This window comes from Rosa chinensis, chromosome 7 (assembly GCF_002994745.2).
Source record: "Rosa chinensis cultivar Old Blush chromosome 7, RchiOBHm-V2, whole genome shotgun sequence".
Classification (NCBI taxonomy): domain Eukaryota; kingdom Viridiplantae; phylum Streptophyta; class Magnoliopsida; order Rosales; family Rosaceae; genus Rosa; species Rosa chinensis.
In genome coordinates, this window is record NC_037094.1 from 19,812,010 (window position 1) to 19,839,291 (window position 27,282).

Genomic DNA, 27,282 nt, shown 5'->3' on the forward strand with positions numbered 1-27,282 from the left:
CATAGATATCTATCATGCCCAACTTGTCAACTAAGCTATCGAATATCTTCCTGGACACTCCTTTAGTAAGAACATCAGCTAACTGCTCTTTTGAGTTTACAAATGGAAAACGAATAACCTTTCTGTCAAGATTTTCTTTAATAAAATGACGGTCAACCTCTACATGCTTTGTCCTATCATGCTGAACTGGATTATGTGCAATCTCAATTGCAGCTTTATTATCACAATGCAAATCCATAGGTTGTCTAAGCTTGTAACCTAGATCTTTCAGGACATTACGAATCCATAACATTTCACAGACTCCATGTGCCATACCTCGAAATTCAGCTTCTGCACTTGATTTGGCCATAACTTTCTGTTTCTTGCTACGCCAAGTGACAAGGTTCCCTCCTACAAAAGTGAAGTACCCAGATCGCCTGTCAGTTTTATCACCAGCCCAATCTGCATCTGTGTATCCCCCAACTTCCAATTCATCCTTTTTCTCAAACAGTAATCCTTTACCTGGCGCCATCTTCAAATACCTCAAAATCTGAAAAACTGCATCCATATGTTCTTCACTAGGACAATGCATAAACTGACTGACAACACTCACAGCATAAGCAATATTAGGTCTAGTATGTGAAAGATAAATCAATCTTCCTACAAGACGTTGATACCTTCCTTTATCAGTTGGAATTTGATCAGGATAAATGGCAAGTCTGTGATTCATCTCAATGGGTGTCTCAATTGGACTGCAGTCCAGCATCCCCGTTTCAGTAAGTAAGTCAAGAACATACTTCCTCTGTGACAGTGAAATTCCCTTCTTAGACCTCGCAACTTCAATACCCAGAAAATACTTCAGTTGCCCCAGATCCTTCATTTCAAACTCCTTTGACAGATACTTTTGTAACTCATTCATCTCTTTCGGATCATCCCCTGTAACAATCATGTCATCAACATACACAATAAGAGCTGTAATCTTACCATTATTGCGCTTGATAAACAAGGTATGGTCAGAATTGCTCTGTCTGTACCCAAAGGCTCTCATGGACTTTGAAAATCTCCCAAACCAGGCTCTTGGAGATTGCTTCAGGCCATACAAAGACTTCTTCAATTTACACACCTTGCCAACTTCACTTGGGTAATTCTTAACACCTGGGGGTACATCCATGTACACTTCTTCTTCCAAATTCCCATTAAGAAACACATTCTTCACATCAAACTGGTGCAAGGGCCAATCTTTGTTTGCTGCAAGTGAGATTAGAATCCGAACAGTATTGATCTTTGCCACAGGTGCAAAAGTCTCCTCATAATCAATCCCATAACGTTGTGTGTATCCTTTGGCAACCAACCTCGCCTTGTATCTATTAATAGTTCCATCTGCATTAAGCTTCACAGTAAATACCCAACAACACCCTACAGTCTTCTTTCCAACCGGCATAGGTACTAGTTCCCATGTTGCATTCTTTTGAAGAGCTTCCAATTCTTCATTCATCGCCTTTGTCCATTTTGGATCCGTCAATGCATCATGCACGTTACTAGGAATAGATACAGTAGATAATTGATCAATAACAAGTGCATGTGACCCAGAAATCCTATGGTTAGACATAGAATTAGCTATAGGGTATTTAGCTTTGGCTTTGATATCTGGTTCATATTATTTCTTAGGAATTCCCTTGGTCACCCTTTGTGATTTCCTAGGTTCGACACTTTCTAACCCAGAAGATTCATTAAAGTTCAGGGGTACCTGAGGAGGATCATTCTGACCGGGATCTTCAGTTGGTGATGCAGAAGGGGGAATATCTTATGTGTGAGCTTCAGATACGTCTTGATTTTGATTCAAACTATCCAGAAAAGTCGTCTCTTCTGTCTCGGAATTCACAACACTTTGTTCGGCAGTTACATTTTCTGTTTCGGAATTCACAACACTCTGTTCGGCAGTCGCATTTTCTGTTTTGGAATTCGCAACACTTCGTTCGGCAGTCACATTGTCTATTTCAGAATTCACAATGCTCTGTTCGGCAACTGCATTTTCTATTTCCAAATTTCTAACCTCAAATGTATCCTCCAAATTTTCCAAGTCTTCAAAGACATCAAAATCAATAATAGAACGAGGATTCCCTTCACAACCTCTCTCCCCCTGAAGGGAAGACTGAGAAGCTCCCCCTGAGTAATAAGGCTCGGATTCACGAAAAGCAACATCAAGAGAGACATGTAAAGTGCCAGTAAGGGGATCATAACATCGATAACCCTTCTGGAAGTCAGCATAACCAACAAAGATACACTTACGGGCACGAGGATCAAGCTTGCTGCATTGAGGCTTGGGAATATGAACATAGGCTGTGCACCCAAACACTCGGGGCTCCAAATTAGGCATAGAAGGGATGGTCAAAAATGTATGAAGCTTCTGATGAGGGTTCTGAAACTCAATCACCCGTGAAGGAGTACGGTTGATAAGATATGTTGCAGATTTTATTGCTTCTCCCCAATAGGACCGAGGTACATTCATCCCAAATAAGGAAGCACGAACAACTTCCATCAACTGCATGTTCTTCCGTTCTGCTAACCCATTCTGTTGAGGAGTATAAGAATTGGAGGTTTGATGACGAATTCCATGTGACCGGCAAAACTCAATCATAGGGCCATTCACAAACTCTCCACCATTGTCAGACTGAAATACTCTGATGGATTGTTGATACTGAGTTGCCACCATTTTGTGAAATTCGATAAACATTCCAAATACATCACTCTTATTCTTCAGTAATGACACCCATGTCATGCGAGTGCAATCATCAATAAACGTTACAAAATACCGAGCTCCAGAAAGAGAAGGAATCTTTGCAGGACCCCAGACATTAGAGTGAATTTTCATAAAAGGAACAGGACTTTTATTAAGACTTGGTGAATATGAAATATGGTGGCTCTTGGCCAGTTCACAAATGTCACAATGGAAATCCAAATCACTGACAACCGAAAACAAATGAGGTTGCAGCTTCTTAAAATAACTAAAAGATAGATGACCTAAACGGCGATGCCATAATCATACTGCTTCCTTTGCATTCTCTACCCCATTAATCTGATTAGCTTGCCCCAAAAGATGATTCTGGTTTTCTCCAGTCTCTGTCAGATCCAGGTAGTATAATTTTCCCCTTCTAACACCATAACCAAGAATCCGCCGAGTCAGAATGTCCTGAAACACACAGAGAGATGGATAGAAGGTCACAATACATGCAAGTGCTAAAATAATCTGACCAACAGATAGGAGATTATAAGCTAGTGAGGGAACAACTAGGACAGATTCAAGGGTTAAGGTATCAGATACAACAATAGAACCTTCTCCGGTGACCAGAGTTGGAGTACAATCAGCAGTAGAGACAATATTTTGAGAGGAACGTCTAAGGTTTTTCACAAGACTAGGGTCATTGGTCATATGATCAGATGCACCTGTATCAATTATCCATGTATTATTCAAAGTAGCCTTACCCTTCATACCTGACTGCGCTACATTAGCGGAGACATTGTCAAGATGCTCTTCCTCTGTAGTAGCAATAGCCGCCTTGCCCGGATTCTTTCGTAGTTTCCTGGTGAAGTCCCACCAATCAGGGTAGCTAATCACTTCATAGTATGGGTTTGGTTTGTCATGAGGACGGTGTGGAGAAGGACCTGAGAAGCCTGGAGGAGGACCTGGTCGGCGTTGAACGGCCATAACAGAAGATTCGGTAGGTACCGAACGCCCCATAGCTTGTTTCTCTGATTGCACCTTGCGAATGTAAGCATAGCTCTGCTCCAAGGAGAATTTAGGCTCCTTGCGTAGGATTTCTCCACGCACCTGATCATACTCTGGGTCAAGTCCACTCAAAAACAAGTGAACACGCATCTGGGACATTGCTGAAGTTTCTTGAACGACAGCTGCAACATTATCATGTTGAGAGGCCACCCTTTGACCAATCTCCTAGAACATTGCCACTAACTCATTGTAGTAGGTCGGAATGGGCCTTCCATTCTGCTTTGCTTCAAAACACTTTTTATTCAACTCAAAGATTCGGGTTTCATCAGAATCATCATAAAAGGTTTTCTCTACAGCTTCCCAAATATCTTTCGCAGTAGGAAGACGAATATACCGGTTCATGAGAGAGGATTCCATGGAGTCAATTAGCCAACTTTTCACCTTTTCATTGTCCGTGGTCCAAGCTTCATACTCTGCAGAATTCATGGCGGGTTCAGCCTTTACTCCGGTCAGATAACCAACCTTCCCTCGTGCTCCAATGCGCATTCTCATAAGAGGAGCCCATATGGTGTAGTTGGATTCATTCAAGACAACACTTGTGGGGAAAGCAGAGTTGTCTTGTTGGGTGGTGTAGTGGTGATGGATGATCGGTGAGGATGACACCATTGTCTTCTCGGGATTTGACTGTTCGCCTTCAATTGCAGGTCCGGCCATTGAGGAATTTGGGGTTTGTTTGTTTTTTTTCTTTTCAGGTTTGGTTTTTCTAGGGTTTCAAAAAATTCAGGGATGGCTTGATTTTAATGGTGGTGGTACGCAGCAGTTTGTGGTGTGCTTTGGGATTCAGGATTCAGGATTCAGGATTCAAAGGATGCAGGCAAGTTCAAAGGATTGAACCTGCTCTGATACCAAGTAGAAAAGAATACTTTGATTTTAGGGTTTTCAATAATATTCTATTCATCCCACAAAGGGGTATATATACAAGGACAAGAAGAGTAGTCTAACCCTAATAGGAAACAATCATTCCTATAATTACATGATAACCTAAATAAATAAGAATCATAATTACATAAGATTTACAGCTATTCTACACATATGGTTAACAATCAACATAAGATTACAACATATGTTGTCTCAACATGAAAATGAACAACTAAATGGTACCAAAATCTGTTGTTTCTTGTTATATCAAACAACAGAAATAACAGGTTATTTATATTTCAAATGTGCTTCAAACAACAGAAGAGTGAGTTTCTGACCTCAATCAAACTACACAACTACATGATTACATATAGTTATATTGTCTACCAGACAACATATATACTTAAAACTATGGTTGGAATACAAGACAAAAGACATAAAAATAAATTCTTAAAACTATTTAGACGACAGATGAGTTATAATTTACCCAATTTTAAGTGAATTTCAAACAACAATCAAATGTCTTTGAAAATGCATTCAGACAACAGATTGTTAAACAAGCCCTTATTTTGGTAACTTCAGACAACATATAAATGTGTTCTTATTACATGTCAGACAACAGCAGTTTTATTAAAACTGTAGTTTGTAGTTCATTTGAACAACATTAATCTGTCGTTGTATGTGATTATTAACCACAGAAAGTCACAAATCCTTCAGTGTTGGGTTGTTCAGACGACGGAGCCTTGTGAAACTTTTGTTAACGACGGAGGATATCTGTCGTCTGATACCGTAAGAGACTGCAGCTGGATAGACAACATATAATTTACATATCAGATGACAGATCTCATCTGTCGTCTGAAGGCTTTATTGGCATAGTGACATCCCAGACCAATTTGCAGTTGGGTGGACTCGCCGGCTACCACTTTTCAGTCGACTTTGATCGGACTACCACTTTGCAGTCGACCACACTACCCAGACCTGTGATCTCGATCTCTTTGGCCTTCATCTTCACTACAAACTGGTCTGGGATGCCGTTGGCCTCCATCCGAAAAGAGGCGCGCCGCCGTCGCAACTTGATGGTGGAGAAATGCCAGACGTTCGCACTTTTTCTGGGTTGCGGACGTCCTCTTCATAACCTCTCTCTCTCTCTCTCTCTCTCTCTCTCTCTCTACATATATATATATATATATATATATATATAATTGTTCATGTTTATAATAGTAAATCGTCGAATTTGTCTAACCTGAACCGTTCATGTTTATAATTATAAATCACAGTTATAAATGCCTTAATCATTATCAATTTGACTGAAAATTTGCAGAGGTAATCTACTCATATAAACCTAAAAACTGAATGGTTGAGATGTGAATATGTGATCGAAAAGTGTGTCTAATAAGCTATCTCTTAACATGCCAAAAAAAAGGGATCCCTCACTAGAAGGATATATATATGTGTGTGTGTGTGTGTGTGTCTATATTTATAAACTTATGTCCATTGATATTAAGTTCTACTGTTTTGACACAAAGAACGTCATGAAAGGATTTTCATTTTTTGCATGAGTATTGGGTCTCTAGCAGCGCCTCCCCTTGCGCTCACTCTAACCCAACCTCCTGTTGAGTCACAAATTACGTATGCAATTGTGCCTCATAATTATGAAAATTGATTTGTCTTCCACTCTATTTTACCCTTTTTAATCAATTTCCTTTTATTTGTAGGAAACCTTGCATTGAGAATAAAATGACCATTTGAGGCTTGAAATGTGGAGATATGAAGCTAGGAGAAGAAGACACAGAGATTGGAAGAAAATTGCAAATCGACTTTTCCAGTGACTTTTCCGGTAAACTTTTCCTGCGAGCCGCCACTCATGGAGGGTCTTTTCTCCAGCAAAGGAGGACCATGGTAGAAAATTGCAAATCGACTCTTCCGGTGACTTTTCCGGCAAACTTTTCCTGCGAGCCGCCACTCATGGAGGGTCTTTTCTCCAGCAAAGGAGGACCATGGTTGTGAAAATATCCCATCACTTGAAATTCAAATATCTCCCTACACCTTGTCCTTTTGTCACCTTGTCTATTTGGGACCATTTGGGGGACAAGGTGTAAGAGCATCTCTTGCACACTTTGGGGACCAAGGAGGACACATAGCTGATCAAGAAGAGGCCAAAAGGGATTTATTCAGAATTCTTGACCCCATTCAATCATCTCCATCCTATCCAAAATCCATTTTTCTCTCTAGAGAAGAGACCACCATCTCCACCACAAAAACCACCATCTCCACCTCTAAAACCTCCATTTCCACCACTACATCCTCCATTTCCTTCACCACTCAACACCACAACTCATCTTAGTGATCCCAAATTTCACTATTCTCACCAATATCAAGAGCTTGGAGCAAGGAGAAGGAGGTGACTACCACCACATCATGTTCTTGGAGACCCATCTCCACCACCTCTTCCGGCATCATCAATAGTCACCCTTTACTCCCTACCTCTTTATGTATTTGATGTTTAATAGAATGTTGAAACTTGTGTATCTAGCTATGTGTGAGTAGTGAACTAGTTGGGGCTAGGGTTGAAAGCCCTAGCCAAAATTGCTTGGATTGATGCTTTTGTTTATAAATTGATGCAAATTCATGTTGTCATTCTCACATGCTAAGTCAATAGTTGAATGCATTACTTAGACTTAATCAATTTGAGTTATGTGTTTGCCATGACATGAAGTTTTTCCTAGAGATTGATTACCTTTAGGTAAAAAGGGAGCATGAAAGCACACCATGTGTGCATGTGAGGGTAGTGAGCTAAAATCACCTAGAGATATGATTGGTTTGCTTGCTTGGTTACCTAAACTCTAAGCTTTATGCATTTAGGGGCAAATGATTGAGACCTATCCGGTAATTAAATTTGTCTCTAGGTAGTTAGTTCTAGACTTATCCGGTTAGAGTTAATAAAATGAAAGGGGTTTAAGCCTTAGTAGTCCTATCCGGATGCTAAGAGGGTAGTTGGACAATTAGCTTTGCATCATTCATATTCAATTGCTTTAATGCTTGCAAGGGAGGCAAAAGGTGAAACCCGATGCCCTAACTCCCATCCATTTGATAACAACTTGTTTTGTTTAACTTAGTTTATATTACTTGCTTTCATTGTTTCAATTTGAATAGAAACCAATCTCAAAATCAAAATCAAATCTCTACACACCATCTTGCACATACTCATCACCATGAACTTTGGTTCACTTGTGAGCCTTTGTTTGTGATTGTATATTTGCATATTCTTCTAGTTTTTCCTTAGGTTTTCCCTAGCTAGGAAAGGATTTAGCAATCCTCGTGGGTTCGACATCCTTACTTAATCCCCTATTCTATAACTTGTACCTCTTGCACTTGAGGGTGGCTTTAATGCTAACACCTCCTCTTGCCGATGAGGCACTTAGCAGCTCCGGCCAGTTTCCAATATCAGGGCACCTATGCCCTTCCATTGATCTATCTTTGCCAGATCTGACCCCTACTATTTACAATTATTATGGCGGCGATCTTGTAGCCCTGTTAATTCGGGCTGGAAAAAGCCATGGCAGTGGTGAAAGGGTGGAGCACTTCATCCACGATGGTGACCCGGTTTCCTCATCCTGGTTGCCTCCTACAATTGTTGGGACCTGTGTGACGCCTATGTGGTTACAATTGAACATCCCCAAGGTTGCTGAGGGCGCGCTGCTAGTAGGCGGAGGAGCCAAAGGAACCAGTTGGCTGTGGAGTAAGGAGATATGCTTTGCTGATGCCACTGGGTATGACAGCGATGTTGATCATGGACTGGAGACCAGTGCAAAGGATGGAGGAGCGTCACTACAGGCAGGTGATGGAGATGTCGTGGTGAGAATGCTAATGCCTGCGAAGCTGGATGTCCATATCAGTGTTGCAAGCGGTCTGCCGCTTTTGGGCTCCTATCCGTGCCCAACTCTCTATGGCTTTGACGGCGGAGACTGAGGAATTAACGTCGCCAATGTCAGTGTTCAAATCATGGCTGGTTGAATGGCCGTCGGTGACTCTAGTGGCAGGGGAAGCATGCTAGTGGGTCGTTGGGCTTCTTGGGCAGCTAGTTGATACTGCAGCTCTGTAATCAAGTTTTGGGCCGTGATCTCTTGGGTCCAGAATGAGTATTGGGTCTTTGTACCCATTTTAATTAGTTTTGTTTTTAACTAGCCTATTACTATGCGAGATTAGTTCATAGTTATAGACTTGCTTTGAATAAGTGAGCATGGGTACCGTCAAATGATCAGATTTAATCTATGTATCGCTGTGGTTTACCACAAACTCTTTATCTACCCATAGACGGTAGAAGGAGGATATGTAATGGTCCTTTCTGGCCTGAGTAATATTAATATATCAACATGAATTTCTTCAAAAAAGAAAAAAAAAAAAAAAACGTCATGAAAGCAGGGGCGGACCTGTTATTAGGCCCGACGGGGTCCCGACACCCCCCCCCCCCCCCCCAAGCCTTTTTCACTTGGTTCTTAAGGGAAAAATTCACCAACGGTGTCTGGATACTTTGGTGACTTTCAGAATGATACCTGAACTCTGAATGTTATCAATGTGATACCTAGACTTTACTTTTCGTATTATCGTCGTACCTCTGGCGAACTTCTGTCACGTCTCCGTCAACTGTGAGCACGTGTGACTCACGTGAACCTAAAAATGAGGGCAAAAAAGACATTCTGCTCTCAGTTTGTTTTAGGAAAAAATTCACCAACGGTGTCTGGACACTTAGGGGACTTTCAGAATGATACCTGAACTTACAAAGCTATCAATGTGATACCTGGACTCATTTTTTCGTATCAACGTCGTACCTACGACCAATTTCAGTCACGGAGCCGTTAAATTTTGCACGTGAGTAACTTAATGAAGACAAAAAGACCGATTTACCCTCAAAATTTTGTTTTTTTTTTTCTCTTTTATTTCTTTCTTTCTTTATTCTTCTTTCTTTCTTTCTTCTTCTTTTTTTTTTGTTTCTTCTTCCCCTGATTTGAATCATCAAGATTTAAATTATCTTGCTAGTCCGATTCCCACCGCCGATTGCCAATCAAACACCGCCGCTGTGTCTCAATCCACCTACATGCACCGCAGATATTTATGGTTCCCCCCACTTCAAATCCTACAGCAAATTGAAATTGCACTGAGGCTTCGCCGCTCACTCCGAGATCATCCCCGCCGCCGCCGACGACGACTTAGCCACCACCACTCTTGTTCTCTCCTCCGACCCCCTTTTATACACTATTGATCAGAAACTCAGACCCTGTGGTGTTGCATGTCGGGAACGACGGAGAGGATGACAGGGTCTATCAGACAACTTCGGCCTCTAGCCAAACTTCAATCAGAAGCAATTGTATGCAACCAAAGATTAACAACTTCGGCCTCCACATCATCCTCACCTGGAGAAAATTCGAGTTGTTCTGATTCACCAGCTCCTCCACTCCGCTGCTACCCACCATTGCGCCTCGCCGATTAGCAGACAAAGAACTCGGAGCCTTCACCATCAAGAAATGGAGGCTCGCGTTCTGCGTGTCCTGCACGGCGGATATCGGCACCGTCGGAGAAGATGTTGTCTGAACAGAAATTGAGTTCGGGTTCCACGGCGGCAGCTCGTCAAGCTCGTCGATTGCGGCCTTGGCTTTCTTGATGACCCAATCGACGGCCTTGCTGGGCTGGTCGTATCCGAGCCGGTCTTGCACGTCGTAGAATTGAATGGCGGTGTGGGCGGCGAGCCGGACGCGATGGTCCTTGGGCCTTTGGCGGTGTAGACCTTGTTGTGGCGATCTTTCCGGTCGGTGGCCCTTAGAATGTGGCCTCGAGCCTCCACGATTTCGCTGGCGGTGGAGGAAGAAGCAGTCCTTATACCCAAACCCAATCGAGAAGCAGCGGAGAACGACGTCATTGCGCGGTGGTGGAGGTTGTTGTGGCTCTCCCCCATTTTTCTTCCTGCATATTCCATGGTGGGTTCTCCGAAAGCGGTGGTGTTGGCAAGGAGAGAAGGAGAAAATAAAGAAACCGAAAAAGAAGAAGAAGAAGAATAAATAAAGAAAGAAAGAAAAGAAAAGGAAAGAAAAAACTTTTAAGGGTAAATCAGTCTTTTTGTCTTTATTAAGTGACTTACGTGCATCGCACGTGCAAAATTTAACAGCTCCGTAACCGAAATTGGTCGTAGGTACGACGTTGATATAAAAAAATGAGTCCAGGTATCACATTGATAATTTTGTAAGTTCAGGTATCATTCTGAATGTCCTCTAAGTGTCCAGACACTGTTGGTGAATTTTTCTCGAGGGTAAATCAGTCTTTTTGTCTTCATTAAGTGACTCACGTGCATTGCACGTGCAAACTTTAACGACTCCGTGATGGAAATTGGTAGTAGGTATGACGTTGATATGAAAAAATGAGTCCATGTATCACATTGATAACTTTGTAAGTTCAGGTATCATTCTGAAAGCCCCCTAAGTGTCCAGACACCGTTGGTGAATTTTTCCCAATTATTAATTATGCATAAGCTTTATAATAAAAACAGCAAAAGTTGAGTTTGCTGAGGAAAATCTGCTACTGGACCCCACCCCCAACAACTCAGGTGAGTACTAATAAAAATAGTAGTAGTATTTGATTGATTGACCATAGGGGTATTTGGGATTATGATAAATAACATAGCCATAAATAAATATACAGAAATAAAGGATGATTAGTGATTAGTTCTTTTTTTTTCTTTTCCTTATTTGCATGATCGTCAATTTAGTTTTGATACTTGGTTGATTAAAAGTCATCTTATCTTCATTTATTGAGCTGTTCATTCGAGTTATCATTGGTTTAGTTTTAATTATTGGCTTATAAACTATATACTACATAATTTATTAAATTATTGTTATAGTTGTATTTATTTACAAACAAATTTTTTATAATAAATTATTTCCGATAATTTATACTTCTATCTGGATCCCCCAAGGTTTAAATCCTGATTCCGCCCCTGCATGAAAGGATCTGCAGCAAGTGCATGTCGAAAAGGTTAGTTGGCTAGAAAAATAGAATTCTGAATGACAACAGGGAAGAGAAGAAAATTTCAAATTAAGGATTAAATTAGAAGTAGTTCATGACAGTGGTAGATCGAAGTAGCCTTATCATTTATCAAAACTTTGTACAAAGAATTCTATGGGTTATAAATATATAACTCTAAAGAGTACCCTGCTTCGAAATGTTATAGAAACACAATTAAAAAAATAAAAATAAAAATACAGATTTCTGAGGATCAATTAAAAGTGAGTAGATCTTGGATGATTCCAGGGATCTCAACGTAGCTGCTAGCTCCCAAGAATAGTATTTCGACGATTCGGAATCAAAACGTGCTATCAATGTGCAATCCCGAAACCCAAATGAACAACTTGCCAACTGATTAAGAACAAAGTCAACATCTTCCACTACTCAAACCAATGAGGCCAGGGAATGATCCCAGCATGAATTATCTATATCTTATTAGAGATAAACTTTTATATCCTTCTTTTTTTTGTTGTTCTTTTTTCTTTTTGCCAATGCAAAAGGAAATACAAAACCTCAATATCTCATCTTATTCTAGCACTGATCAACGAGCACAGGATAAAGCATATAACATCTTAATCCATCACTAGAAAAGTATTAACAAATATATAAGGCATGATCAACTTCAATCCACTTTAGTCATGTCTTACCCTATCTGATAAACTTTTATGCATATTACTCTGATAATATTTTAGGCTTCTCAAAGCAGTAATTGGCATTCCGCACCTAAAAAAATCAACAAATAAGGAACTACCAGTTTTGCTAATAAAGATTTCAATCTTCTCGGCTCTTAATCACTTTTGTGTTTTCTTGGTCTGGAGCAAGAATACTGAAAGCGTTTTGAGGCCTTGTAATTGGCCTTGGCCCAATACAACAAACCCCAATCTCTTGAATTCTTGACTTTTGATGAAATTGTTTTGAATTGCTGCTGGGCTGCAAGATTGTAGTGAGGCCACCAAAATAAGCATTATCTATATTATACCTTAATCACTATAACTGAATTTTTTTTACGGTTATAACCCTTAAATATTTAAAATTGAATTATTCAAAAAGGATAACAAAGTCAGTTCACAAAACAAAAGAAAACTAAAAAGAGAAAAATGTTAACATATTCCTCACATAAATTACCCACAATTTTTTTTTTTTGAAAAAAGTGGAGCAGTTTTCTCCATGTTCCATAAAGTTCAGTTCACAAAAGAAAAGAAAAATAAAAAGAGAAAAAGGTTAACATATTCCTCACAAATATTACCCACAAAATTAAAAAATAAAAGGTGGAGCAGTTTCTCCACTTTCTGTAGAGTAACTGCCTACATAGTTATTCACACCTATAGGGTGTGTTTTTCGCTTCTAGTATTAATATGTAATGTATATACATTTCTTCTTCAGCTGAAATATATAGAAATACATCATCTACGAATCTTAAATACATCAAATACATCATCTATAAATCTTTTTCTAAGGTGTAAACTTAAGCCGTATAACAAGACCTTGATACTCATCTAGAATATTATTGTCGAGGTTAAGTTCGGGACGAGCTCAATTGAATTTATATTTTTAAGATCAAGCTCCACTTAACTCTAATGAGCTTTCTCAAGTTTGAGCATTACTTATTTGTTAAATGTTAGCATTGAAGCCACCCTCAAGTGCAAGAGGTACAAGTTATAGAATAGGGGATTAAGTAAGGATGTCGAACCCACGAGGATTGGTAAATCCTTTCCTAGCTAGGGAAAACCTAAGGAAAAACTAGAAGAATATGCAAATGTACAATCACAAACAAAGGCTCACAAGTGAATCAAAGTTCATGGTGAGTATGTGCAAGATGGTGTATAGAGATTTAATTTTGATTTTGAGATTGGTTTCCATTCAAATTGAAACAATGAAAGCAAGTAATATAAACTAAGCTACACTAAACAAGTTGTTATCAAATGGATGGGAGTTAGGGCATCGGGTTTCACCTTTTGCCTCCCTTACAAGCATTAAAGCAATTGAATATGAATGATGCAAAGCTAATTGTCCAACTACTCTCTTAGCATCCGGATATGACTACTAATTAAGGCTTAAACCCCTTTCATTTTATTAACTCTAACCGGATAAGTCTAGAGCTAACTACCTAGAGATAAATTCAATTACCGGATAGGTCTCAATCCTTTGCCCCTAAATGCATAAAGCTTAGAGTTTAGGTACCCAAGCAAGCAAGCCAATCCTATCTCTAGGTGGTTTTAGCTCACTACCCTCACATGCATACATGGTGTGCTTTCATGCTCCCTTTTTTGCCTAAAGGTAATCAATCTCTAGGAAAACCTTCATGTCATGGGAAACACATAACTCAAATTGATTAGGTCTAAGTAATGCATTCAACTATTGACTTAGCATGTGAGAATGACAACATGAATTTACATCAATTTATAAACAAAAGCATCAATACAAGCAAGGTTGGCTAGGGCTTTCAACCCTAGCCCCAACTAGTTCACTACTCACACATAGCTAGATACACAAGTTTCAACATTTTATTAAACATCAAATACATAAAGAGATAGGGAATAAATGGTGACTATTGATGATGCCGGAAGAGGTGGTGGAGATGGGTCTCCAAGAACATGATGTGGTGGTAGTCACCTCCTTCTCCTTGCTCCAAGCTCTTGATATTGGTAAGAATAGTGAAATTTGAAATCTTTAAGGTGAGTTGTGGTGTTAAGTGGTGGAGGAAATAGAGGTTGTAGTGGTGGTGTTTTTTCTCGAAAGAAAAATTGATCTTGGATAAGATGAAGATGATTGAATGGAGTCAAGAATGCTGAAGAATTGGTCTTTGGCCTCTCTTTGATAAGCTATGTGTGTCCTCTTTGGTCTCAAAGTGTGCAAGAGATGCTCTTACACCATTGCCCCCCAAATGGTCCCAAATTGGCAAGGTGACAAAAGGACAAGGTGTAGGGAGATATTTGAATTTCAAGTGATGGGAGATTCTCACAACCATGGTCCTCCTTTGCTGGAGAAAGAACCCTCCATGAGTGGCGGCTCGCCAGAAAAGTTGCCGGAAAAGTTTGTCGGAAAAGTCAATTTGCAATTTTCTTCCAATCTCTGTGTCTTCTTCCCCTATCTTCAAATCTCCGCATTTCAAGCCTCAAATAGTCATTTTATTCTCAATGCAAGGTTTCCTACAAATAAAAGGAAATGAATTAAAAAGGGTAAAATAGCATGGAAGACAAATCAATTTTCATAATTATGGGGCACAATTGCATAAGTAATTTGTGACTCAACATTAAACAAGCACGAGCTCATTTGATAATTATAACTTTTAGTTGTTTAGGATGTTAACAAGTTCACAGTTGTGAATTCTCTTTCAACAGTGGCAATATATTTGTACCACGATTACATACATAGAGAAACTAATATATAAGGCAGGAGGTGGCGCATAAACGCATGAATTTATGGAGAAGGCGTCAAGCGCATCTCCAAAGTCCAGTCAAGCAAGGAAAATTTTCTTAGTTTGTGGACTTGCTTGATTAAAATATAGGGCTAGATATTGTTTAGTACCCTGTGGTATGGGCCCAACATCGATTCAGTCCCTCGACTTTCAATTTCATCAAGAACACCCTCACAATATCTTCTCATCCAATAGGTCCCTCAGTCGGGATTCCTTCAATTTCAAACGTTAAGTTGCTGACATGGCGTTCCAACTCAGTAAAAGTGGGGCCCATATGGAACTCAAATTCCCAAAATGACATCTTCAACTAGAAGTTGAGATGGGCACGTGGTGTCTTATTTGTTTGAGATTACAACATGAGGGCAGATCTCACTCAGCCATTGCAACAAGAAGAAGAATCTGAAACTGTAGATCTGCAAACGAAATAGATTAGATCACATGGTGAGTGTAATCTTGCATTGTAATATAAGAATTCCATCAAGGAGAAACCGTAGATCTGCAATAGCGCCGGATCCGACTGTTGGTGTTGATGAAGGAACAACTATTGGGCTTGACCAAGGAACATGGAAATCGATGGAATACTCTGTCCTGTATATGACTCTCCAATTGCTAATGAATCCGTGTTATTTCCTATTATGTATTTTCTACTGATTCATCAATTCTGCCTATGATTTGTTATAACTTTGTAAAATTTACACAGACAAACGGTGAGGACGGAGTCGAAGCGTAAACGTAAATGAAGAAGAGTTAAGAGAAGGTATGTGTTGTTTGATAAGAGTCCTACACGGTGAATTTATATTTGCAATTGTGCAATCGTCAAACGCTCAAGCAATTTTGTTAAAGGTGCAAGAAAAAATTGGACAACCAAAAAAGGCCGATGTTGTCTGTCATACAACAAACCTAATCAATCTCGCTGGCGGTAGAGGAAGAAGCCACTACTAGAAAAAACACATACAATGACACCAAACAAGGACACATAATTTATGTGGAGTCCTTGAAGGTTTTTAAGGACACACAACTTCAAATTGAAATTTTTAAGTGGGTGGACAGTTTTTAACGACACCCTAAACCATTTATGTTGTGTCCTCATCGGGCTTCAAAACTAAAATCCAATTGAAATAAAAAAGGGGGAGCTGCAGTACTTGGCGTTTTCGATTCCCTCCCGAAATTTCACTTCCCCCTCCCCAAATTTCACTTCCCTCCTTCTCCATTTTCGACTTCCCTCCTTCCCCATTTTCGACTTCCCACTTCAATCGAAAACCTCACCAATTAGAGAAAAGATGTTTCATCCACTCTCTTTTCAGCTTTTAGTTGTAATAGAAAAATAGAAAGAAACTGGAGCTGAAAACAGATTCGATCTGTTTCGATTCGGTGGAGGTGGCGGTGACTATTTGAGTTGATTCAACTCATAGTGAGGTTACTCGGTGTGAGATATACTCTGGGTTGACAGATTTTGGCAAGAATTTCAATACAAGGTGAGGTTACACGATTAGAGGTTGCTCGATCCCAAATTTCTTTTGGTTTTGTTTTTGTTTTTGTTTTTGTTTTTTTTTTTTTTTTGCTATTGTTGGGTTGAATGTTCTGTACTCGGTGACTTCCAGCTATTGTAAGCTGTGGTGTTGGTGATTTCATGTCATCATATCTAGTGTTGGTGGTTTTATGCCATCGTATGTGGTGTTGCTTGTATCCAGTGGTTCTATCGGAGCCCTTTGGCCAAATTTCTAGTAGTGAAGCAATGTTTATGTTAATTGTATATTACTTTCTGGTTCTTCTTAACTTTTACAATGAGTTTGCTGTTTAATTCAATCTATGAGTTGGTATGGTAGGCAGAGATGGAATTGTTGCTTATCTTAATGCCCTATATTTATATGGATTTTGTAATGGTTTTCCTTATGTCATTAGTTATGGCTATTGAGAATCCTTGTCTTACTGTAATTTACCTGCTGGTTCTTTGAGTTAACATGCGGTGAACGATTATAGAATGATTAGCATCAAAATTGTATTTCTGGCAAATTGATGGTATCATAATCACAAAGCTGAATATGTGTGAGACTTAGGATTTAAATACTGTTTGATTCTAAGGGAGGACTTCATGATGCTGTCGAGCATGATTGTTTTCCATCTGCCGCCACGTGTGGTACTGTGGAAATAAGTTTAAGTATCAATACTTTGGATTTTTATACATTATATCTTCTAGATCTTGCTAAACCTTAAATTTGTTTATACTGGTTCTAGAAGGTGGACTTTGGCAATGGTGTACCTGTGAAAACTTCAGTGGAACCTAAAGTATCTGAGGAAGGGCTTCTTGATGCTATTTAGCAGGATTACTTCCCATCTGCCTCCTTAGAGGTAGCAAAGACAGATTATCAGTACTTTGAATTTTGGATTTTCTTGTTTTAAAATTAAAAAGGGGTTTGGATTGAAGGAAAGCCACCAGTCATCATTAATGATTATATAGCTAGGCTCCGTTAAGTTATCACATTACCACTTTCAGAAATTGTATCGTATCAATAATCTGAATTTGTATTTAGTTAACCTTTTTTTTTCTTTCCTTTTCAGAGTTTTGAATTACCTCTTTCAGAATAAAAAAGGGTTGGGTCTGAAGGAAAGCCACTAGTCATCATTGATGATTATATGGGCTGCAGTAAGGTATACATTGCCTGCTTTCCTTTTCCTGATTTATGGAAATTGGTGGTTCATTTGTGCTGTTATTATGCTAGCAGGAGGTATAGGAATTTCTACTATGATAATTGGCGGACCTCATGAAAAGGTATTAACTTTCAAGCATAGAAGTCTCTTTTTTCACATTTGATTTTAGATTGTTAGATAGGAAAAAATATTATAGATTGCTAATTAGATAAGATTGTTTTTCTATTGAATTGTAGGACTTTGTACCATTATTGAATGTGGTATTTGATCAGATGGTTTGTACGCATTTCTGGACTATAATTTAGTCATTTAATAATTCAATCTCTGTGCAGCACATGCAGGAGCTTATCCGTTATCTCCAATTTGGACTATGGTGGCTGGCTCTTGGTGTTACCAGTAAAACTTCTGTGAATTGAACAAACAATTTCAGTGAACCTTATAGCTGATTCTTGGTTAGATGAATCTGTTGTATGTGGTCTGATCTTGGTTGCCTTTTCCATTACAATCTAAAAGAAGAGATCTTTGATATCATGGCTTGGTCTGGTGGTTTCATGTTTTGAGTAAATAAAACAAGACATTCCTACAGATATTTGTACTTTTAAAAGTTTGATTTAATAAAGTTTCTTGCTTCTCAACAAAAAGTTTGTATAAAAGATTTCTGTTACCTCATATTAGTTGTTTCTCTTCATCTAATTAGCCAAAACATTGAGGCCATATATAGATTCATTTTCTTGCATCTTTCACTGGGATCATGTTGCATCGCAGCCTACCTTACATTCTTGCAATTCCTGATTCTGGTTTCCCAGGTAATTTTGTTGCTGATGCTTTCCTTTATGTCCAGGTAATTGCTCCTCTTATGCAGCATGCCCCGACCAAGTTTGGGAGGTTAGATTATGTTAAAAGGTCTACTCGGCTGGACAGGTAGCTTTTACTTATTCATAATGCCATTAGATATCACGTTTTATATATGGCTAGCGTCATCATGTGTATGTTAACTGATAGTATTCTTGGCTTTTCAGAACTTATATATAGTTATAATGTGTATCTTGTAGCATATATATGAAGCTAGTTGGAAAAATTTTGTTGCTCTTTTAAGTGGAAAATTGTGTTGCCCACCAAGCATGATTCAACCTGGGGCTGTAAAGTTATGAAAGTATTGACTAATCATTGATTTTGCAATAGGTACCATTGCCCAGATCGTGAGAACCCCGCTAAGATTTTAGCTGATCTTATATCTGTTGACTACAGCTCTACTGAAAGTCTACTCCTCTCAGAAAAGAAAGATGCTCTTGTTGAATCATTTTCACAACATCATCACTAGTTCTGTATGCAACTTCGATTACATTAAGGGAAATCTCCAAGAACAGCACCGGGTTGAGCAGGAAGAGTAGAGTTCAGAAGAAGGGAGGTTGGTGGAGGCAATTCTGGTTGCTCCTAAGGCTTGCGTGGATGCAGGTAAATTTTTACTAGCATGCTTCATAGTTACTTTCATCAAAATAGAATTCAACATTACTAATATCTTATGCTAATGTACATATGTGAGAAAGACAAGATTTGGTAATCTCAAACAATTATGCTGACGTTTTTTTAACTCACTTTCATTTGTTGATTATTTTCAGCCACTTTATTTTACCATTTCTGACAAAGGTTAAGATCAGTATAACTCATTATGAACAGTAGCATCCACACTCTTAAGTAACAATTTATCACTTAAAGGTGAAGAGGATATGCATTTTAGTATGGTAGCTTTTCATAATGAATTAGGTTGTAGTTCCATAAATATAATCCAAGTTCCTTGTTTTATCTAATGGCCTTTGAGCAACTGACCAGGCTTCTCGTGATGGACCCACAAATAAAGTTCAGGAAAGAATGTCAATTGCATCAGCTCTTATATTTGGGTCAGTTTTTTGGAGAATGGAAGTTCTCAGACACCAATACAAGACATAATGGGATTGCTTCAGGTGTGAAAATCTATAAATCTATTGAATTGAATTATTCCATGATTTGAGAGTACTTAGGTTTGATTCAACCTGAAAATAAAACAGTCATTGAATATCAGTGTCTCTTATATAGTTTCAAACCTCTCAGTTGTATTTATGGATATTCTCTGTCAGGACTTGAAGTCTTTCAATTTCAGTTCAAATTCTTTGATGAGCTTATTTACTTGATGTTATGTACTGCTGTTGTTTCCTTAGTACTTAGATCAATAGTTTACTGTGTTCTTGGTTTCTTACTAAGCTTTTCATGATGTAGTGCCATGGAGATGTTTATCGAGTAGAGTGGGCAGAGCAGGTTGATGGATTTTGGTGCAGATGAACTAAAATAGTTAGCATATGTATATGCAGATTGTTTACTTCTGGTATGAATCAGATTAGTTATATATATTTGAAGCCTACTTAGTGTAGCAACAACTTTGAATTAAATTGGTCAAAACAATAGAGTAGGGAGATTTTGGATCTTTAATCTCCTTTAATGAGATGGACTTATGGTGTTTGTAGATTACTTGTATTGGATTTTTTCTATATCAGTTCTCATATTATAAGGACTTGTTGATATGTCATTTGTATGCAAATTTGATGGAAATGTACAGAAAATAGGGCACAAAATGCATTCCTATGTCCTAGTACAGAAAACAGGACATATGAGAATGTATATTTTGTGTCCTCTTATTGATTTAAGGACTCCATTTTCAAATCTTTGAGGACACAATTTGTGTGTCCTAGAATAGAAAAGAGGACACATATGAGAGTTTATTTTCTGTGTCCTCTTATGGATTTAAGGACTCCATTTTCAGAGTTTTTAGGACACAATTTGTGTGTCCTTGTATAGAAAAGAGGACACATATTAGATAATATGAGGATGCAATTTAGGTGTCCTCTTATGGATATAAGGACACCGAGACTAAAGTTTTTAGGACACACAAACTGTGTCCTCGTATAGATAAGAGGACACATTTCCAGTGTCCTTATTTGGGACTTATGATGACTCCCAGATAGTTTAAAGAGTCCTTGTATGTATTTAAGGACACTGTTTCAATGTCCTTAAATCATGTTTTTTTAGTAGTGAGAAGTCCTTATCCCCAAACCCAATCAAGAAGCAGCGGAGGACAACATCGTTGCGCGGTAGTAGTGGTGGTGGTGGAGGTTGTTGTGGCTCTCCCCCATTTTTCTTCCTGCATATTCGATGGTGGGTTCTTAGAAAGCAATGGTTGTAGTAGAAGAAGTGGTCGTTGACGTCGGTCCAGCCCTGACAGGTTGCGACGTGGAGAGTCGTGCGTCCATCTATGTCAGTGAAATTGACGTTGGTTCCGGAGTCCAAGAGCTCCTGAATGCCTTCCAAGTCGCCCTGTGGTCGGGGGCGAGTGAGGACTATCTGCCGAGAGTGAAGCGGGTCGTAACGGAGTCCTAGTGGTCCATGGGTTCAAGTTCGGAGCTTACAGAGTAGAGAGAGAGAAAGTTGAAGTTGGTGGATATTGGATAGGAATAAAGTGGGAGGGAATTAATTATTAAAGAGGCAGGGTCATTTTAGAAATTTGACTTCTATGTGGGCCTCACTTTTGCTGAGTTAGAACGTCATGTCAGCAGCTTAACGTCTGAAATTGACTGAATCCTGACGGATGGACCTATTGGACGAGAAGATGATATTGCGAGGGTGTTTTTGATGAAATTGAAAATCATGAGACTGAATCGATGTTGAGCCCATTTTACAGGGTACTAAACAGTATTTAGCCTTAAAATATATAAGTGAGCTTAGATTAGACTTTTTAGGGACCTATAGCTTATTGGAGTTTGCGCTCTACCATGCCAAACCGTCAATGTTGGAAATTCATTTTACTCGATCTATAATGTGGCACGCCAAATGATTATAGTCGGTTGTCCATATATAGCCTCTCCAAATGTTGCTTTCTTTGGTTCCCTCGGTCTTAGTTAAACTAAATTATTATCTACTCGATGAGCTTTTGGTATTTCTAGCATGCATATCCTAAAATATCAGTCTGTGGGTTGCTCTATCCTGGAGGTTGGGAAATGCCTTTCGGGTTTAGGGCAAACCCTTTTCCCTCAAAATGTGAACAGAGTGTAGGGCACAGCGCCTTATATTGGGATTCTACTTGATGCCCTTATCTTGAAAAAGCCCCACATAATCCCTCAAACCATTACTTCGTTCCTCATAATCCACCTTAACTACTTTGTGGGACAAAACTAAACTAGCTAGCTAATTATCCTTTTTTCTGGTATTATTATTTAAATATGACCTCTGGAAAGCTCTTTCCCTTTTCTAGGAAAACAAGTTCACATTTGCAAGAGCTAATATGTGCAAACAACGAGTGCGCTTCAAGGGCTTTGAGATAAAGCAACAGACATGGCAAACCTGGCCTTTCAATATCATCCAAAGAAAGAAAAAGTCCCGCTTGGGGGGAAGATCCAATTAACTAGATAGTTTTTTAGATCTTTTTTTTATTAATGAACGATCTTAGCTGCGTCTATAATCATGAGAATGATTATATGTTTGACTCCTGATGTTCTTATAATTCGTTGCCCCACCAATTTCATTCTTTGCCGCACATTCCATGTTCCAATCTCTTTCACTCCTGAACAAGATTCGAACTAATTTCGTTCTGCTGAAACCCTAATCAATCTGTTACCTCAATTTTAGAAACATGTTTCCATAAAATTGAGACAGGGAATGGTGCATGCTAACATAAGATTGCAATTTCATGCAACACTGCTTCTTGTTCCTAGTGTTGAGCCTTATGTTACATGACCTTATCCTCATCTTTGTATGATAAATCTCTCTGATTAGCCTTCTATTCCATGCTTGCTTCTACTTGGAGTCGTAATTAGAACTCCTGCAATTCATTATTCATGTGAACTTTTATTAAGGTTGATTTCGTTGTTACACGTTATGAATTTGGGTCCTCTCTATTTCACGAAAATAAATAATTAAGTAAATTATAGTTAAAAAGAACATTCACAGTATAAGCGATCCAATGAGGTCATGAACTTAAACGTACGTTTAACTTTTCACTCTTGATTATGCCACATACATTTTGTGGGGATACAAATTGACAATATGATAATAATTCCAAACTCCATTAACCTGCCCTTTATTTGTTCTCATTTCTTAATCTTATTATTATTGCCATAATTGGTATTATTTTTGATGGGGATATATAAACCAAAATGCAATCATAATCTCTGCTGCGGTTAACATCATGATTATTTCAATTTTCTCTTCATTCTAACTAGCAATGAAGACTCCTAAAAAGAGCCACAGCCCCACAAAAAAATGTTCTTTTTTTTCTAAAAACATGAAAACGGTAATAATTAGCCATGAAGCTTTGAGAAAAACACAGTACAAAATGCCAGTATGTGCATGTGTTTCTGTGCCCAACAGTTAACCTATGAAGTCAAATTGCATATCAAATAATGCTATTTTATGTGGAGGATCATAATTATATTGGTGGATGGGTTGATGGTTTATATATAAAAGAACGTTTATATTTGAAACCAAAACTTCGTATCACGTCTAGATATTCAAAAAAAAAAAAAAAAAAAAATTACTCGAGTACGTACTGGTACTCTGGTAGTCGTAGGCCCTCCGAGAAAGACACATATAAATGTAGCTGCAAATAGCACAAACAAATTATAATGTACGTAATAACTCAAATTAGTTTACTTATTTCATTGGTAACTTCATAATGAATAATACAAGTAAACTCAAATTTGTTTTATTCAGATTATGAGTACGTGAATGTAATATATACGGTTATTGATAAAGTAATCTAGAGTTCACATCCAAAATCAATTGGCAATGGATGAAGTGGCTCAAACTCTTATAAATTCATAGGCAATGTCTCATTTTTTCCATGTGAGATGTATAGATTCTCAACACGCCCCCGCACATGTGGCGAATTTTCAAGCCATACACGTGAACAACTTTTGGGTGACGTGGAGCCCGTGTGGCCGTTAAGCATACACACGTGGGTAACCCGCTCTGATACCATGATAAGAGTTCACATCCAAAACAAATTGGCAATGAATAGAGTGACCCAAACCCTTATAAACTCATAGATAGGGTCTCATTTTTCTCATATGAGATATATATATTCTCGATAGTTATAATCCTTCAAGGAACACCACAAAATCGCATTTAATGTGTGAAGTAAGTAAAATGAACGATTTGGTTATAATTTTCCATGAAATTAACATCACAGGGTCCTTTTTATGGTTGGAGCGAGTAAAATGTGATTTAACAGGCTAAGCTCTTTCTGTCTGAACAATATCATTATACAAACTAGTCAGAAGAATGAGAATAGTTGAAGCTTTTTAAGAGGCAAGAAGTGACTGGAAACTGTTAGGTGCATGCATTTTGTGTAAGGTGATCGATCAGAAGTGGTCTTCTCTTTTCGGAACAGACAAATGAGCAGCTCATCGATCTCGTGCATTACATATTTTTTAGGCATGTGTTCAAATATTTCTGGGTCACTTACTCCCTAGCTAGCTAGCTAATCATGCAATCATGCATGCTTGTGAGACAGTGACAGACGATTAGTGTTTGACCCAATGAATCCTTGTCTGCCACGTGTTAATGCGCATGTACCAAAACTATTTTCCTAAACCCTAAACAGCATGGCGGCCGCCCCCCCGGGGCGCCCTCGATCAGCTCTCTCTCTCTCTCTCTCTCTCTCTCTCATATTCTTAGAATTCTGGGTTATACATGATGATCATTTACCTTTTTCCCAACTGCCAAGCAAATGTATGAGTACCATGTTAAGGCTGTTTGAGTTAGAAGTAGATTATTAAGAAAAAGGTTTGAAGTGGTACCTTCACAAGTAAAAAGTGTTAAAGAGGCATGTCAAGAGAAGTTGATGTTGAGATCAGACTGTGTCATTAATTTACTGTGAAACCACATTGTTAGACTTAGACCTATGGTTTGGCTTTATCTATATGTAGCTGTTGTGCCATTTTATGTAAAATATTCATGCAAAATTAGGTTATGGCCTTCCCAAATAAAATAATTGGACCTTTGGCCTGTACGGTAACATTTTTAGCTCATTATTCCTAGACAATATGTCATAAATTCATATTATTGAAATAAAAATTGAAGAGGATCTATACTCGGATGATCCTAAGGTTCATATATACTTGAAGAAGTTTGGCAAGCAAATGGCTTTATCCCGTTACATACGATTCGCCGAATATTAAGAACTGCTTGATATGTCATTATTCATGGGCGACGTCTTGCCAAGGGATCAGTTGGAGTTTCATTTTCTATGTATCGCAATGCTCAGCGAGTTGTGTTCAAGGACTCATTTCATACTGAAATTTTCTCAGACGTATGATGCGGTCTATCGTCTAGGTCGGATGGGTTTAGAGTAGATTTCGGTGGCCTACATCTGCTGGATGAGTCTTGCTGCGGAGTGACTTACTTGAAGATGGCAAGTGTGGTTCTGTTCGGGCTGGGCTGGAAGGAGGTTATATATATCGATCAACTCATACTTTTTAACCTAAATACTTTTGGTCATATTTATTTGCAACTGTGATAATTTCGCCTTTACATTATCTATTCTTTTGCTAATGATTTTAAGCACACATTACCTATTTATAACAGTATGTACGACATGTATACATTAACGTATACTTGAATTTATATCGATAAAGCACCTATCCTTTTGGAGTACATAATCAAAGCACAAAAATATTTTTGTTCTAGAAGTTTGAAGAGCAAGACATGATTTAATATTCACCAACCAGTTTAGCTGTTATACTAGTAGTGGAGTTATGTGTTGTCTGTACTGATCCATAGCCAGTTTGGTCCGACTGATAAGAAGTAGCCAGTCTGGTTCAGCTCAGCTGGACCGCCTGGACATGATGGCATCCCAAATTTTCCGGGCAATGTAATCCTCTGAATATGAAGAGTTCGGGTAAGTGGTCATCTTTCTTGATGTCTACAGTTTGAGTTCTTTTTATGTCCATAACGTACGTATGGCCTACCTGTATTCATATTGTCCAAGCTTTACTCAATACTTTTTAGGTACATACAGAGACTTGAGAAATACATGGTCCAAACTACTAATATCTTCCATCGCTAGCTAGGTAGCTGTTAACAGAAAAGTATCTCCTAAAATATTTGGTTAATTACCTATAGGAACTCGCCAAGAGGAATATTCCTACAAATATTAGTAAACAAAACTATATAGGGTGGATAGAATGTAGGACAAGCTTGCTCATGGGGATGAGAGTGAGAGGATGACAACTTTTTCCTAATTTTAATAGGAACCTTTTGAGGAGTTGCCCATCCTTGGTTAAACGTGGGGAACCGAAACAATAATGAGTCTATATCAGCAATCATCAACCAAGCCCCCACCATTTGTTGGCTTTCAGCTTCCCATTTGCTCTCTTAAACTTTTGCTAATCATGTTGGTAAGTGTACTAGAAAGCAACAAAAAGAAATTAAGGTTCAGTCATTAACTAATGTCACGCAATTAAACTTCTAATAAGGTTCCTTTCACATTCTGCGACGTCTTGGTACCACTCCGCCACTAGTAATTAACTATAATTAGCAATTGTACACTGACCAAACTTGTCTGAAAGTCTCTAATGCGCCGGCGAGCTAGGGTTGTGGCTTACTAGAGTTAGGGGGATATTGTGGCAACATCGATCCCTAGCGTTTTGGATCCAAATTCAGTTGAGTTGATACGTACGGTTTTCTGTCCCAACGAGCAATTGGGATTGTTGTCAAGTGATTAGAAGCGTATAGTAATCTAAAGTTCACATCTAAAATCAATTGGCAATGAATGAAGTTGCCCAAACTCTTAAAATCCATAGACAAAGTCTCATTTTTCCCATGTGGGATCTATACATTCTCAACACTAGAAACCTATTTCATCAGTCTGGGAGGCATCTTCCACTTTGGCCATGTTTGTTTCCCGGAAAGTGGGCATTGGGAAAGGAAAGTACTTTCCTGCGTTTGGGACAGCCAATGAAGGGAAACACTTTCCCAAAGGAAAGGAAAAAGTGGAGGAAATTGGTTCCCTCCCCCCCCCCTCGGGAAACACTTTCCCAAAGGAAAGGAAAGTGATTCCTTTCCTTTCCACCAACCAAACATGGCCTTTGGGTTTCCAACATAACCGATTAAGAGGGATCAAAAACATCACAGTCTAGGGCTCCAGCTTCCTTTCTTGGGTTTTCTCTTCATTATCAGGGATAGAAATTTGGAAAGTGATTTGGTGGATAGCGGGTCTCCTCTTGGAATTAGGGCCGTCAATGGGTCGTGTCGGGTTGAGTTCATGTCAGGTCAAAGTATTTGTCGTGTCATAACATTTAATAATCGTGTCGAAAATTTAAACACAAACCCAACCTATTTATTAAACGGGTTACCCATTTCTAACCCACTTAACCCATTTAATAAAAAGTTTGTGTCGTGTTGGACAAAATGACTTATTTAAGGGTTAACACTGCGACCCATTTAACTAAAAAAATGCATAAATTGATCAAATTCAATAAAAAAATCCATAAGACGAAGAATATAAATATTA

General features: G+C 38.7%; 2 protein-coding genes across 10 annotated transcripts; one reads left to right on the plus strand and one right to left on the minus strand.

Annotated features, from left to right (window-relative positions):
* Nucleotides 1-9,945: 9,945 nt before the first annotated feature.
* Nucleotides 9,946-10,538, minus strand: LOC112177558 (transcription factor TCP10-like). Its single transcript, XM_024315839.1, has 2 exons — nucleotides 10,508-10,538; nucleotides 9,946-10,406 (listed from the first exon to the last, which is right to left on the minus strand). The coding sequence occupies exons 1-2, from the start codon at nucleotides 10,536-10,538 to the stop codon at nucleotides 9,946-9,948; spliced, it is 492 nt and encodes a 163-aa protein (XP_024171607.1).
* A 5,682-nt stretch (nucleotides 10,539-16,220) lies between these two features.
* On the plus strand, nucleotides 16,221-20,326 carry LOC112180729 (vacuole membrane protein KMS1-like). Of its 9 annotated transcripts, none has more exons than XR_005803701.1 (6): nucleotides 16,221-16,570; nucleotides 17,331-17,444; nucleotides 17,655-17,865; nucleotides 18,077-18,196; nucleotides 18,586-18,647; nucleotides 18,927-18,956. XR_005803701.1 is itself a non-coding variant. In XM_040511727.1 (6 exons), the coding sequence occupies exons 3-6, from the start codon at nucleotides 17,722-17,724 to the stop codon at nucleotides 18,945-18,947; spliced, it is 273 nt and encodes a 90-aa protein (XP_040367661.1). In that variant the 5' UTR covers nucleotides 16,221-16,570; nucleotides 17,331-17,444; nucleotides 17,655-17,721; the 3' UTR covers nucleotides 18,948-18,974. The 9 variants fall into 9 exon arrangements, 2 of the variants coding, with proteins under 2 accessions (XP_040367661.1, XP_040367662.1); XR_005803699.1 differs by having other exon boundaries at nucleotides 18,586-18,665; nucleotides 18,927-18,954; XM_040511727.1 differs by having other exon boundaries at nucleotides 18,077-18,140; nucleotides 18,586-18,629; nucleotides 18,927-18,974.
* The last annotated feature ends 6,956 nt before the right edge of the window (nucleotides 20,327-27,282 follow it).